The following is a 16651-nucleotide window of genomic DNA, read 5'->3' as shown; positions in this document are numbered from 1 at the left end:
CTTCCCCACTTTCCTGGTGCCTCCGCCATCTGCTGCTGCTGTCCTTGCATCTGGCAGCTTCCACTGCCAACGCCACATAAGCCCGGAAGTAGGCTGCGTGGCCTACTTCCAGGCTTATGTGTCAGTGGCAGTGGAAGCCGCCAGATGCACGGATGGTGGCAGCGGACAGCGGAGGCAGGTAAGTCCCTCCCCCTTCCCCTCTTACCTGCTGCCTCCTCCGCAGCGAGGCTGAGGCAGCAGGTATGGGACCTGCTGAGGGCCAGCTCGGAAGCACTGAGGTGGCCCGAAGCTTTGAAGCCAATTGGCTTAAGCTTTGGGCAGCCTTGGGCTTTGCCAGAACTGCCTTGGAACCAAGCTGAGGCGGCCTATTCGGCTTGGCTCGGATTTGGGGCCTTGGTCTGAGGCAGAGCACAGCCCTACTTGTGATACCTTGTATAGCAAGACAGAGTTGCATCCATGAAGCAATCACTCAGGCCTTGAGGCGGTGTCCAGTTCAGTGGTACTGTCCAGTGGTATGAGGAACTTGGATATCTGCCTGGACACCTGACAGAGCTCTGCACTGTGTGCAACACTACCAGTACCGCTGCCAGTGGTGTGGTCATTGATTTTGAAATGCAAGCACTCATCATGACTATTTACCCAAAAGAATCCCAAAATGCAGACAGCTGTGTTGATCCATATCAATAAACCAGTTCTAGCAACTTTTCATCTCCACCAGAAGTAGCTCCTTCGTAAAGTGAATGCATCAGCACATTTGCACAATCAGTGCAAATTCCCGCCTAATAAAAGAAACTGCTCCGCAGCTCAGCAGAATCTGCGTGATTCAGAAAAAAGCTGATCTGTTGCAGAATCCACAGGTCAGATTTACAGAAATCCATGCTGACCTGAATCCATTGTGGATTTCTCTGACATTTCTACCTTGCTACACTTTAGCTGGTAAACGATAACATCCCACCTTCATCAAGGGCTGGTCGTACCATGAGGCACAGTGAGTCAGCTACTGTGGACACTTACAGACTACCTGAAAAAAGAGGACCCTTTTCTATGCAACTGTTAAAGATACAGGAGCCTTGTCCTCCTTTCCATATGGTCACCCTATACACCAGGCTCCATAAACCTTCAGGGTAGCCTGACAAAGGTGACCACAGGGGGTGGGGGGTGGGAGCACTAAAGGCACTCCTCGCCTGTGGCGCTATTTATTCTGAGGCCGGCCCTGAATATACTAGTCAATGCAGTCCTTTATGTAAGCATCTGTGGTACAATAAAACCAGACTTTTTCAAGCATGACCTTCATCTATGTTCTTGAGCCATGATTTTGGACAAGACAGCAGCGGAGGGGGGCGGGGAAAGCCATCTATTTTACCTAAGTATGCCCCCGGGAATGACATGACATCATGACATAGCATCGCTATGCCCATTGGGGCATTCTATTCAAAATGAGGAGGGAATGGTGCCAGGCTATGTTTTTATTGCAGAAAATGGAGTTGGGAGGGGGAGCCCTTGACTGCCTCACTGGAACAGTAAACCGGCCCTCCAAGAAGGGGCTATAAACAGATAACTACAACTGACAGGGTTCACTCTGAGACACCTGTGTCTGTTAATCTGATTTACTGTGGCACTATATGTGTGCTGCAAACAGCCATCCCCTTTCCTGTGTGTGTGTAATAAATGCATAAGAGCTTCTGATTTGTTTCAAGGAATGATTGGGCCAGATTGAAGGACACAACAGCCCATCATCGGTTAATTAACCCACAAGGCATCATGGTGTGTGTTGTCTGCCATTATGAATGAGCAACCACTGGCCGGAAGTTGCTGTGGCTTGTTGTGTAATGTGAACACAGCTGAGAAGGGTTATTTGAAGGTTAAACAACTCTCACATAACCCACAGTCTGTTCTAGGGTTACGTGAGTGTTGTTTAACCCTTGAAGGTCACACAATGTGTCAGGCCACGGCAACCCCAAGCTAGGGGATGCATATTCATAAAGGTGGATGGCACACCCTGTGGCACCGTGAGGGTTAATTAACCCACGATGGGCTGTTGTATCATCTGAATCAGGTCATTGTATTTCTCTTGCTGCTTTTAATTGTCAAAAAGGCCAGTAAAAGTGGCAGAGGGGATCAGACTGCTCTAGAGACTAACGGAGCATGACAATTCAGAAGTAAATTCCATTAAGGTCAATGGGACTTACTTTCAGTAAAATGTGTATAAGATTGCAGGCTAACGATGCAAACCTATGCACACTTATCTGGAACTAAGCACTATGGAGTTCAGTGGGACTTGCTTCCAAGTAAACATGCAAAGAATCCAAAGTCAACGTCTTAACTAGCAAATTAGGAAGTCCCCAGCTCAAGTCTTGACTCTGCCATGAATTCACTAAGACTGCCTTTTCAGGGCTGAAAAGGTTGTGCACCCGGTTTTAAAAGAAATGAGTCACTGTGTGTGTGTGTGCACGCGCGTAGAGAGTACCTCGGATGTGTAATAATACAGATTTTTGGTGCTGATAGATGCCCAGTCATATCTGATGAAATTATTTGGTATCACTGCCTCCTGTTAAAAAGGCAGTTGGCGGACAAAAATAAAAGGCAATTCCCCATATACAAAAAAGGCTAAAAAGAGAGAGATCATATCTTTCTTTTGCTGAAGAGAAGGTAGAATGGTTTACTCATAGTTTCTGGCATTTACAAATGCAGGTACAGTTTATAATTTACAGACAAAATTTGTCTAGTTCATTTCTTTTTGTTGTATAACAGTGGCAGAAAAGAGAGAGCCAGCACATGTGCTCCCAGCAATGGAGGAGGTCAGAGAGAGAGAGAGTAGAGAGAGAGTGTGTGGGAAAGGAAGGGGAGGAGCAGGAAACCACCATAGTCTATAGAGATCCTAAGGCTAGCTATGCCCCAAATTCCCATGCATTAACTAGCTAACTGCAACACTGCCCTCTTCCTGTAATTTATAGATGAGGTTGTAATATTCCCAACAATGTCTCTTTGTTCAGAAGCATTTCTAGAAAGAAGGGAGGGAGGGTCAGAAGCTGGGCTTCTCCCCACTATTTGCACTCTCCCTGCAGGTTTTCCACACGTATTTATGACCTATTGCTTTAATGGAAGCGGATTCTAATCTTGCATAAATAACGTTGCCTTTTGCATGTCTCCTTGCCTTTCCCAGGAGCCATCGACCAGTGTTCATACATCAAGTACCACTACTCCTCAGCAACAATTCCCAAGAATCTCACCTACAATATTACTAAGACCATCCGCCAGGATGAGTGGCATGCCTTGCGTAAGTTCCTTGTCTCCTTCATTCTCTCCATGTTGTGGGCATCGTTTCAGATCTGCAATGAGAATAAGCCTGGCTTCTAGCTACTCAAGATGGCTCTGTTGATTTCTTGCCTGTGCAGGAAACGCTGCCTCAGTAAAGATCATGTTGGTGACCAAGCGTGACAGCACATTGGCTGCTATTGAATTATGTTTGGAAATGATGAACAGAACCAATGCTGTCATTTCGAATCCAATCAGACCTTCAGCATGTTAACAGTTGTGTTTGCGATGCTACTGCAGAATTTCCAGCTGAATTCACGGGTTAAAGTGTAAAAGGGAACCTTCAGGCTTATTTACATGTCCACTAATTGGCTGAAGTTGCCAAGAGTTGACTTCTCCTTCTCAGACTTCCAAGTATCCCTGCGTGCACCCAAGTCACATGTAAATTGGTCCCTTTGATGCCTAGTTAACCAAGCAGAAGTTGCAGAGTGGCATGGATTGAATACACAGTCCTGTCTTTGGACCCCTTTGCTTTCCGACAGATACTCGGAAAGGGTTACAATTGGGGCTTGTGTTTGGGAAGGCTGTTCCTATTCAAATGGGTTCATAATTGTCCAAAGTCCTTTCCTCTTTCATCCAAAGACTCGCTCCCCCACCCCCTCAAGCCAGCTCTCCTCATCTCTTTGCCTAAAGCAATACACACAAGGCCACCAGAAGTCTAGCTGGTCGTCATTGCAGCCCATGGGCATCAAGCAGTCTGTGAAGCAACCATACATGACAGAGAAACCAGTGGCCTTGAGATGCATGGCTGACATCAGAGATTTCTTATTCCCTTGTGGCCCTTAGGCTGGAGAAGGAAGGGCATTTCATGTCAGAGTCAAGAAGCATCTTTTCTCATGATCCCCTGGTAGGACAGTAATAAACATCCCATACCATTTTTGTGCCTAATGTTTTTAAACCTGCTGCCCCCCCCCACCCCAACCAGGTGTCCTCCAGCTGAGCTGGGCATGGTGGGAGTTGTAATTCAACACCTCTGGAGGGCCCAAGGTTGGGGGAAGCTGCTCTAGTTTGTTGACCAAGAAGGCTTATTAGTTTGTCTTGTTGCCAATAACAGGGAGACCAGGGGCAAAGATGCTTTGATTTGGCGGTGATGCTTTGGGGTTGCTAGCTGCCTGAAGGAGATCATTTCAAAGCAAATAAATCAGTAAAGTGCAGAACATCTGGAAAGTGAATAAGATGGTCAATGGGATATATAAATCTCATGTACTGGCAAGTGCAATTTTGAGTCAAAGTCTGCATTGCAAATATGTTCCCCCTTCCAAACAATTCACAACTAGGTCTGATACACATGATTGATTTACTGTTTGCACTTCATCGGTTTCCAATTCTGACAGTTACAGCCATGTAACTAACGGAAAATAAGCAAAGTTAAAATGTCGCTAAAACTTCATCTCTGCAAAAGTTAACACTTCAATTGCTGTCTCACATTTTAGGCCAATGATACATCTCCCCTCCCTTCCACACACTAAAAGGTTTTGTCCATGTCACCAACTGATTTATCATAGTTGTATGGATCTCTTTTTAATGTGGTGGTAATATATTACACTGGATTGTGCATGTTTCTTCAACATTACATCCCCCTGAGTTCAGTAGGGCTTACTTCCAAGTAAGTGCACATAGGATCATAGCCATGTAGCATGATCCTAAGCAGGTTTGCTCAGAAGAAAGCTTTGTGGTATTCAATGGAACTTAGATCCTTGCAAGTGTGGGCTTTGTTGCACCCTTAGGGTCAAAGGACACGTTACATTAATTGTGCATAGTGTATAGCTGAACTAGATATTTTTCTTTATTTTAGTGTACTAAACATTAAACCTTCCCTTCCACCCATTTGCTTCCCAAATTCCAGAGGGGATTTAAAAATGATTTTTTAAATCCATATGCTGCCCCTCCCCACACATAATTTTGAGAAGGAAACGGGCAAGAAAAGGAGGTTTAATCTCTCCTCCTGGTGCACTTTGGTCCTAATCCAAATCAGGGCTGTACATAGTTACACTATAGTAAAGGAAGGTATTCAATCGTAAGCATCGTTATTGGAAATGGGAAATAAGTGGGTGAATAAGTGAATAAGTGAATAAAAATGTTTAGCATGACCTCTTCACCTTGATGACCCAATCTGGGATGGTTGGTCAAAATGTCTTTAGAGCAGTGGTTCTCAACCTTTTTTGCTCCATTCCCCCCTTTCACCATTGTTCAGAATATAATTCCCCCCTTCCCAAGATGCAACTCAAAAGGTGCATTCCAAATAATATGCATATAATATTGATTTTTTTTTATTTTTTTCTATATTAGTCCCATTTAAAGGGGCTATGCAAAGCATGGCCCCTTTTACATTCTCAGATCCCATGCTTTGCGTTGCCCCTTTAAATGGGAAGCTTGAAACTTCTAGGATTGCTAGGGAGGGAGGGAAAAGAGAGCAAAGGCCTGGCTTTTGCAGACAACATGACACTTTTCTGGGACGTTTTTAATAACATGTGTAGGAAGACATAATCTACAGGACATCATACTTTGCTGAATAGTGGTCCCAATTCCCCCCTGGAACCCTAAAATTCCCCCCCAGGAAGGAATTCCCCCCCTTGTTGAGAACCCATGCTTTAGAGCTTGCTATTGGTGATCGCTACTGCTGGTTGCTTTATCTAAACTGTATTTATCAAAGCATGGTTATGGTTTTGGGGTGTGTACATTCTTCTAGTTTGTTTGGTTGTTGTTGTTTTTAAAAAGTGGTGACATCCACTCATGATGGTTTTACAGACAATGCCCTCTTCCAGGGCTGATGTTTCTGGATGATAGTCAAAAATTGACTGGGATGGTTAGCAGCATATTTTGCCATTGGCTCAACTTTGGTTTAAGGACTTTGTATAGGGAGCATGTTGGAAAATTGCAATGTGTATCCATATCTCTGAAGGATATTGTTCCACTTCTTCATGAACCAGATTAATCAGTCTGATCCTAAATGTATGATCTGCAATGTAGTATTATACACAACTCTTTGTCTTTTTTTAACCTTTAGTAGGAAGCAAAATAAGATCCGTTGAATGAAAGGGAAAGGAAATGTTTGCTCTTGCCCATCAAACCCTTCTTACAACCATCTAGCTGAGAGTTAAGGAAGTATTTGCATTATAGAATTAAGCAGGTTGAAGAGTAATTCCTTCTCCCCAAGGAGCTTTGGGTGGGGAGTATAAGTCTACAAGGGAAGCTATGAGAAATCTACTAAAGGACGTGCAGTCAGCACACTTGCCAAACTACAATTCCCAGAATCTGCTGGGGAAAATTAAGCTGGTATCAAATATTTTGAAGTGCAAATATGCCAATAAGATTAATCAGAATGTCAGTTAAGAAAGGGGGTTATTAAAATTACCAGATGTCCTTGTTGTAAAGGGACATCACTCAACATGGAGATTTAGACCAGAGATTAAGGTTAGAATCCTTTACTTATTTAATGGAGTGTAAGCCCCATTTAACCAAATGGGACTTACTTCTAAGTGGACATGTATACACTTTGGCTGTTAAACTGAAATCCTATGCATCCTTAGCTGAGAATATGTCCCATTGGATTTGGTAGGACTTACTTCTGAGTACATATGCATGAGATTGCATTGTTAAACAAGCTCCTATCTGTCAGCTGCAATTTTGCTATTTCATTTCTTTTATGTACCACTTTGAGCATTTACATAAGTTGGAAAAGCAACCCAAATTTTATAAACAAACTCTGAGAAAATGGATTGACCCATGGAGAAGAAGCGAGGCAGAAGAATGGTCTACATTATGTTGAAGGTCCTCTTCATGTAACATTGGTGGCATCCATGCCATGGGAGTAACATTAGAAATTTCAGGTCACTTGGGAGGATCCCACGTGGCACTTCCTCCCAAGCAACTATCACTGCTCCCAGAACATTGGATAATTCTGGCAGAAGGAGGAGCTGCAGAGAGAGGTTCTTTCATTATGGGAAGGACATCAATGTTTACGAGCCACCATTTCACAGCATTTATGATGTTTATTCCTTGCCCAACACATTTGGAGCTAGTTTCTTCCTAGCTCCAGATGTGTTGGGCAACAACTCCCATTAGTCCCTGACCACCATGGTCAGGGATTATGAGAGTTGCAGTCTAAAACATCTGTTGGGTACTGGAGGTAAAATCCAACATAAGCCCTATTTAGAGTATACCCATTGAAATGAATGGGATTTAAATTAATCATGACTAACTAGTCACATTAATTTCAATGGATCTATTCTAAGTAGGATTTATGGTGGATTTTACCCTGGGTTGCATCCCTTTGCTTGAGCCTATGGTTATGCAGAGACAGTGGCCAGATCTACACCAAGCAGGATGTTGCTCTATGAAAGTGATATGAAAGCAGTATATAGAGGCAGGATCTACACTACTGCTTTATAGTGGTATTGAAGTGCACTGACAACTGTTGATGCTTATTGCTACATACCATATGCCACTTCCATAGAATTTTGTCCTGCTTGGTGTAGATGTGTCATGGGCCCCGACAATTGTCAGTGCACTTCAATACCGCTATAACGCAGTAGTGTAGATCCTGCCAGTGTTGGTGGGAGGTCCCGAAAGGTACATTTTGTCACTTTTTGGCTCTTGCTTATCGCTATCCCAGGTGCTGCTTTGGCCAGAGAGTTGTAGCTCTTTTATGGATCCCAATCCTGATGGCTTTTATTCCATGGCAAGTGAGGCGAAGATTGCTTCAGCTGGAGTTAGGAAGGAATCAAATTGTTCCTGTCACCTCTGCAGCAGTAGCAGCTCATGTTAGCCTACTAATGGGTTGCTGAAGGCCGGGCAATGAGGGAAGGGGGGGGGGGGCGCTACTGATCTTTCTGAGCAGATTTTCCCTGTTCAGAATGGCTCACAGAAGTGCTTCTAACAACAAGGGCAGCTTGTTGGGATCTTTTTAAGGCTCTGAAGAGCTTAGGTCCTAGGAGGCTGTCAGGGTTCCATCTATGTCCTGGATCCCATGAGCAACTCTTTATGGATCTCCTTCCTTCTATTAGTTTCCCCTTCCCATTAACGTGGGACTTGGGCTGTAGACGTGAGATAATCAGCACAGCAGATGCTTTAGATTTAACACAATAGATGATGATGATGATGATGATGATGATGATGAAGGTGATGATGATGATGATGATGATTATATACCACCCCATAGCCGAAGCTCTCTCAGCATTTTTTACTAGCAAAGTAAAAGACACTGCCAATCAATGTTGACAATACTGGGCTAGATGGATCAGTGGTCTGACTCAGGCAGCTTCCTGTGTTCCTATGAAGGGGAGGACTCGTAGCTCAATGGTAGAGTGTGCACGTTCAGTCTAGTGCTGTGTGGAAACCCCACCTGCCCTTTCGCAACCTCTTTGGTTCCCTGTGAAAGAGGCAGCCATTTTTCTGCCTCTTTTGTTGGGTTGCTGAGCATTTCAAAGACATTTCTCAGGGTACAGGGCTTCAGCTAGGGTGACCCTATGGTAAGGAGGACAGGGCTCCTGTATCTTTAACAGCTGTATAGAGAAGAGAATTTCGGCAGGTGTCCTTTGTATGCCTGCAGCACTTGGTGCAATTCCCTTTTCATCACAACAGTTAAAGCTGCAGGAGCCCTGCCCTCTTTTGCATCTGGTCAAGAGGGCAGGGCTCCTGCAGCTTTAACTGTTGTGATGAAGAGGGAATTGCACCAGGTGCTGCAGGCATACAAAGGACACCTGCCGAAATTCCTTTTTCTAGACAACTGTTAAATATTCAGAAGCCCTGTCTTCCTTTCCATATGGTCACCCTAGTTTCAGCACTTATCTTACTGTAAGGAGGTGGTTGAGGAGTATGTGTACGTGTGTGTGTGTGTGTGTGTGTGTGTGTGTGTGTGTGTGTGTGTGTGAACACATGTGCCTTTATTTTACCATTCCCTCACATTCTGTCCTTGCAGCCTCTCTGGCTGCTTCAGCTCTCCGAAAGCCCCCTAGCGGACTTCAGCAGGACTTCCTCCCTTGGAGCGTTCCAGTGCCTGAAAGCTGAGTGAGGAATTATTGTTACTTTTCTTGTTGTGGTTAAAAGGAATTTTAATAACAGCAAAGCAAAACCAAAAATGCCTGTGAGCTTTCAGCCAGTCTGCAGGCAGTAGCACAGGGTAGCCCCAAGGGAGGAAGCCCAGGCGAAGTCCTCCAAGGGACTTTCTGAGAAGCTGAAGCAGCCAAAGAGGCTGCAAAGACAGAAGGTGACAGAGAAATGGTATAAGAACATAAGAAGAGCAGCCCTGCTGGATCAGGCCAAGGGTCCATCTAATCCAGCACTCTGTTCGCACAGTGGCCAACCAGGTGTTACCCGGGGACCCACAAGCAGGACACAGGTGCACCCACATGACTTGGCCACCTCCTTACAGTAAGGTAAGCACTGAAGCCTTGCACCCTGAGAAATCATTCCAAATTTCTCACCCCTTCCTACAAATGTTTGGGTGCAATTTCTTTTTACCACTCCCCCCCCCCCAATGGATGGTCGAAAATAAACGGATCGAAAAATTTGTCACAGTGTTAGTTCAATCCTTGTGTCTACAGTTTAACATAGGAACTGGTAGCCCAGTGACGGAGAAGACCTCTGCTTGACACCTTGGTGACCCACTGCTGGTCTGAGTAGACTGTACTACTGGACTAGATAGATCTAATTAAAGCAGGGAACATACAGCACAGAGGAGGGTAGTATTCTCAGTCTGATGTACAAGAAAGGGCCAAGAGAGAGAGGAGTCTGGACCCAGAAGAAGGCCTCGATCTGAGCTCATCATCGTTTCATGGGTTTAGCTGCAGCAGCTTCCTTTCTATTTCTGAGCTCCTCAAGATGGACCTCTGGCTCCGAATGGATGATTTCTTGTCTTAGCGGAAGTTCGGGTGCTGTTTTCTTGCAATTGGATCCTCTGGAGTGCTTCTCTTAAGACAAGGATGGTCAAGGAGGATGGCCATGCAGGCTGGGGATAGTGGGAGGGCCTGTCTACACACAGTCGTCGGGGTGCCCTAAAGGCGCTTCAGGGCGCCCCGAAACTCCTAGTGTAGACACCTGTTCAGAAGAGACGGTGGAAGAGGCGGCAGCAACGAAAAGTTCCCAGGGCTCGGTGGCTTCGCTGGTGTGTCCTTGCCGCCGAGCCCAACTCCCCGTCGGCCTCCTGCTGCTGGCGAAAGAGCCACCTGGGTTGGAGAGCTTGGCGGCAAGGACTCACCAGCAAAACCGCAGAGCCCTCGGAACTTTTCGCCGCCGCCGCCGCCTCTTCCTCCATCTCTTCTGAACAGGTGTCTACACTAGGAGTTTCAGGGCACCCTGAAGCGCCTTCAGGGCACCCCGACGACTGTGTGTAGACAGGCCCGGAGTTTTAGTTCAACACACCTGGAGGGCACCAGGGTGGGAAAGAAAGGCTGCTGTCGATTGTTCAAAGTCTTCCTCCCAGGAATTTAAATGCCCACCGAATTCAGCAAAATGGGAGACGAGAATAAGTCAGGAATGGAGATGGGGCGTGAGATTTTTGGCTAATAAGCAGTAACATTTCGCAAGCACAGCTAGTGGGGAATTCAAGCATGGTAAGGCTATTCTTGAATTGTTTTTAAGGGATGGGTGAGGTGGAATTCTACTGGTCCTGCTGTGGATCTAGAAGAATCTCAGGATGATTGCTAAATGTCAACCCTCCTGGGGATTTGGCAGAACTGGACGTCAGCATCTGCTTTTCCACTGTTTCTCCATTATGGCATTCAAGAGCTACATAAGGTGTAGGTTCAAATGGATTGTTTCTAAGGAAGGAAGGAATGGATTTAGTTTATGCGTCATCTTATAGCTGAATCACTCAGGGCAACACACATGATAAAACCAATACAAACCAATAAACGTCTCTTAAAAGCACAAATTTGAAAAAATCCCACATTTAAGCAAAAGATAAATATTGAAGCAGCACAAGAAAGTACCATTTTAAAACCACAACTTTTTAAAGTATTTTAAAGACCCCCATGAATAAAAACATCTTTACTGGTGCCAAAAGGTCAGCATCAGGACACTCTCTCAAGGATCTGCACATTAGTGCACTGGGTTTGAACAGGGGAGTCTAGTCCTGGGTTCAAATCCAGGTAACCCTTGGGTGGTCTCAGTCAATTCACTGCTGCTTAGCCTAGCTTTCCTCACAGGCTTGACGGGAGGAGGAAAGGGGATAGGTCCCCATGGTTCCTGCACTCCTTGGAAGAAGGACCAGCCACAGTGTGATTCAATCAATGGTGCCTGGAGCTGTATATTACTGGAACTCTAAGGCCTGCAGTCCTGTACATGCTTACCTGGGACTGACAACTGCATGAGGTTCTACACCAAAACTTTGGATTTCTGAACACTCTTCAGAGCAATAACTTTCCAGGCAGTAAGTTGCTACTCGAATTGCTAGGAAACATGGGTGGGAGGGTGCTGTTGTGCTGTATCCTGCTTGTGGGTTCCTTGTCCACAGCTGGTGGGCCACTGTGGGAACAGAGTGCTGGACTAGATGGACCCTTGGTCTGATCCAGCTTGGCTCTCTTATGTTCTAGAAAATCTGCAGAATCTCCAGTTCCCACTTTAGCGAGCAAAGTACAGCCCTCAAGGGTGGTAACCTTGTCTCCATGATTGTTGTGCTGAGGTTAAAAACGAAACATAGATGGGATCAGATGATACTGGCCATATTGGCAAAGTGGACAATACGTTGAAACAGTAGAACTACTACAACAACCCCCAAACAAAAGAAAAGGCAGGAAAGGGGCAGGAAAACTGTACCAATTCAGAACAGCCTTTTCTTGTTGTTGCCATGGATGGGGCTGGCATCAGCCCCCCCTTCCCTAAAAACAATATTATGGCTCAGTACTCTGAGCAAGTCTGGGCAAGTGGGAAATCTAAACCATTTAGATTTCCCACAATGCCCCCAACTTACCATCTAGGTTGGCTGTGGGTCCTCTTTACAGAGGAGCATCTTCTATTTTCAAGGTGTCCAGGGCTGGTCCAATCCATGTCTGGTTTAAAAATGAAAAACCCACAGAAAAAAGAGCTGGGCTTTGAAGTTGTCCATCAGCAGTGTGCACCTGAAGAGCAGACTGGGCAAAGCACACAGATCTCCTGGTCTCAATCTTCCCCACTATGGTGAGAAGTACTGCAGTTATATCATAACAAACAGTATATAAAACGCTAAGGCAATACATGGCATATAGCACTGTATGGCATGCTGGAGGCTCTGAGCTATGAGAAGAACTTTGTGTTGCTCAGCAACAGGATATATAAACATAGCTGGGAGTGAAGAGGGGAGTGGCTGGGAGGGAGCAGTGGGGAGTAGCTGGGACTAGGGGAGCCCAGAGAGGAGGGCAAGCAATTTGTCAGCACGCACAGAAGCCTTAGGTAAGTCCCGTGGGTTGGCGGGCAGATGAGTGGGGAAAGTGGCTGGGAGGGAGTGGGAGGAGTCCAATGGATTTCCAGTCAGCTTTGCACACAGCTTTTCTGGGTACCCATGGAAAAACTGGAAAAGTATGATACTGAGCAATAAAGTACTAGTGCGCAGATGCTCTGCCCAATTCAACCTAATAATAATAATAATAATAATAATAATAATAATAATAATATCTAGATTTGAAGGTATACATATAAATTAGCACATGCCAGTTTTATGCAATCAATTGTCCTCTTCTTTGGTGATTCACGCCTTTATAGCATCACTCTGAGACACTGTACTGTGAGGAATTAAGCTCAGTCCACCTGCCCAGGGCTATTTAGCAAGCTGCTGCTTGCTGCCTGTTAAGCCTGCCAGAGCCCACCAAAGGGCATTTTGCTCAAACCTGCCTCTAGCCCCACCTCCAGAAGTCACCTTTGCCATCCGTAGCATCCAACTGCCTGTGGTGAGGATGAGATGAAAATCCTGGGAGGGCTGAATTTGTAGTGTGGAAAAGAGATGAGATGAGATGGAAACTCAGAGCAATCTTAGAAACAAACAAACGAACGAACACCTGCCATATGTTCCTGGTTCATAAAACTTCCCCCTCCTCCTTCATGAAAGCTGGAGCCAAACCCCCCAGTGATAGAAAGAACCATGGGCAAAGCAATATATGACATGCAGGCTGTTTGTTTTCCAAAGCAAAGACGTGTTTGGCTTTGGGGCTCCTACTCCATCACCTGCAGCCCTACAAAATGAAAGTGGAGTTTAATAAATGCTTCCTGTTGATTTGTCTGCTCTCCCTGAAGACAAGGAGGTAGACAAGAAAACCTTAATTCTTTGAAATGAAGGGGGGAAAGGTAGCAAAATGGATAGATATTTTTCATTCTTTCTTGGAGGGGCAAAGTCTGTGGCCTCTTTATGGCAGGGTTGGGGAACCTATGCTCCTGTCAAGTTGTTGTTGGACTACAACTCCCATCCTCCTTGCTCATTGGGCAGATGGGCTGGGGCTGATAGGAGGTGGAGTCCATGTAGACAAAGTTATGTGTTTTTTTAGTTTGTTGTGAGTTCCCTCCCCCAGAACACTGTAATAATAATTTCCCTTTTTAAAAATCAGGGAAATTCAATAATAAAAAGCGGTCAGTTTAAGACCAGAGATAAGGCTATGTCATGTTGACTCAAGCTCTAGAAAACCAAGAAATTAGAAGTTAAGGCTGATACCTTAACTGACATGCCACACGACCAGTAATTACATGCAACATCACAAATTGTGCTTGCTTACAAACCACAAACAGGCAGTGCTAGATGGTTCCTCTAACAATACAGTAAGGCTCAGATGCTTTATAAGGCAATACAGGACCAGGACATGCTGGTACCAAGTGCTCTATCCTCCCCATCTGGATTTGGGCCTGAAAGACCCTGGAAAAGTATGGGTCCATGGAGCATACATGAAGAGCAAGCACAATTTGTGACACTGTACATCATCATTACTGATCAAGGGGGTTACGTCTGTTAAGGCATCAACTTAAGCTTCCAATTTCCTGGCTTTGTGGAGCTTGAGCCAACATGACATCACCTTAACTCTTAAACTGACAGATTTTTTTGATATTGGGTATAAATTGCAGCCAGAATACCTAACAGAGATCGAGAGTTGATCTCTTGTATGGTTGCCACTGAAATAATTCCATGGGCAAAAATATTGGGAACAAATGATAATAGCAATTGTTAAAGAGCAGAGAATATGTGATGGCAAAAAATAATGAATTAGCTTTGTGGGGGGGGGAGAGAGAGAGAGAGAGAGAGAGAGAAACTGGATTGATTAATGGCTGTCATTCCTTTTTTTGTAATATACTATTGAATTATACTCAAATATGCAAGTTTGTTTTAAAGTATGGTTGAATATGAGCAATTCTACTATAAGTTTTTTGTAAAATGTTTTTTTTTTTTAAAAAAAAAATAACATTAGAAGAGCACTCCTTGTATTAGAAAGGGAGGGAAAGGGGGATAAATTTCACTCTGTAAAACTTACTCCAAGCCATGAAATAACATTGTACTTTGGAAATGACAATAAAAAAATCTTGAACCAGAAAAAATAGTGCTAAAGACGAGCACTCATCCCCTAGTTAATGTAAAGCTAATAGCAGATGGACATCTTTAGTAGTTTAAATAACCGATAGAAAGTTATGTTATTAATATGTAAGCCTGCAAGCTAGTACATTAGGTCCTCTCTAAAAAAATAAATAAAATGATGATAATTATCTGAGTCATTTACTGATATATATTTAAATTCTAAAAATGAATAACTGGTGGTTATTCCTTCCCTTCCCTTTCAATCCATTAGCATTTCTTGGATGGAAAGTTGGCTTTTGTGTTGCGTTGGGAAGCTACAGCTGCGTGTAAGCAAGGAACCATGGAATATGACTATGAGGCAGGGGCAGTGACCCTGCAACCCTGCATATGTTCTTGTTGGACCACAAATCTCATCATCCCCACCCTGCATGGCCAGTAGTCGGAGATTATTGGAATTGGAGTCCAGCAACAACCCAGAAGGCCACAGGTTTTCTGCCCCTTCTATCAGGGCTTTCCTGTTCGTTGGCTTAAAGGAGATCATTGCCCCACACTCTGGCTCTGCAGGGAGAACTAAACCGTGTCTTCACAAATCATTTCCTCCTCATCTGGGATGGCATCAGGAGATGTGGGGAAGGTAACACTAGAAACATGTCCTCAGCCACCAGGAAAGGCTGAGGTGGAAAATCACTGCACCCCTCAGTTCAGTGTTGGTGCCAGGTTCTTTTTTTGTGGTGGGGGAGATCCTGGGTAGTGGGCCTCACCTCTCTGATTGGGCTCACATCTCCTCTTCACCACTGACACCACCACTCATTGGCTTGCTCTCTGGCACTGTGCCTGGGCCCTGTTACCTGCTCAGAGAGAGAGAGAGAGAGAGAGGAACAAGGGACCTGCTCCATTGCATCACTCTTGTCACCAATCGCTCATTCAGAGAGGGCAGGTGAACAGGAAGGGACAGCTGGGAGAAGGAGCAAGGCCAGATCAGAAGAGGACAATTTCATGCCAATAACAAAGGTATCATAGGTGCAGAAACCCTGTCCTCTTTCCCACCCTACTGCTGATACCGCCATTTTGTATATGGACCGTGCTGTTTTGGCTGTATGAGAAAACACTGCCAGAGTACAGTTTACTCTTAATATATAGCAGCCTTCCCCAACCTGGTGACCTCCAGATGTTTTGGACTACAGCTCCCAGCGTTCTTGACCAGTAATCAACCATGCTGGCTGGAGCTGATGGGAGTTGAAGACTCCATCTTCCTCCCACGCTGAATCAGCCCCCCCTTCCACTCACTTCTTTTGTAGGCATGAACTCATTACATTTCCGCCTTGTAGTGCTTTGTGGACCCTCATGGCAAAAGGGAGCAAAACGATGCCTTCTCCTCTAGGACTTGCTGCTGCCATCTCAGCCCTTCCTATCCACCGTGATGGATGAGCAGCTGTGTTTGATGATGTCCCATAACTCAAGGCACACGTTACATCCGCATATGGAGTGACTGTGTAATTGCTATGGAAACTGATCTTCCCTTTGCATTTGTAGCTTGGGTAGAAATGTCACCGGGCTGCTGTCGAGAGAAGCACACTTGCAATCCAGTTGTTGACATTATTTGGAAACCGTTGAGAATATATATAGCCCCTCCACCACTCTGTGTTTATTAGGAAATGTTTCTGGCTCTGCTTCAGGCCATGTTTGCATACTTCTCTCCCCTCCATGATCACTGTTAGCGATGACACTGGCGACATGTACGCGGCGTCTTCGATTAATACGTCCAGCCCTACTGTTGGAGGGTAAACGAGCCGTTCTGTTTTGGCATGTTTGTTGGAGATACTGGCTGCTTCGGTTTCATGTTGGAATTCATTGGGGCCTCCCCCTCCC

General features: G+C 45.0%; 1 protein-coding gene across 1 annotated transcript in view; it reads left to right on the top strand.

Moving 5' to 3' along the window:
• The window catches only part of TMEM178B (transmembrane protein 178B), a 301611-nt gene that overhangs the window by 66812 nt on the left and 218148 nt on the right, over positions 1-16651 (top strand). Inside the window, exon 2 of the mRNA XM_063135067.1 lies at positions 3164-3277. Coding sequence (XP_062991137.1) covers positions 3164-3277 — 114 coding nt within the window. The remainder of the gene's footprint in view (positions 1-3163; positions 3278-16651) is intronic.

The sequence above is a fragment of the Elgaria multicarinata genome, chromosome 9, assembly GCF_023053635.1.
Source record: "Elgaria multicarinata webbii isolate HBS135686 ecotype San Diego chromosome 9, rElgMul1.1.pri, whole genome shotgun sequence".
In the NCBI taxonomy this organism is placed as follows: Eukaryota; Metazoa; Chordata; class Lepidosauria; order Squamata; family Anguidae; genus Elgaria; species Elgaria multicarinata.
Note: the sequence above shows the minus strand (reverse complement) of the source record. Positions and strands in the feature narration are given on the sequence as shown.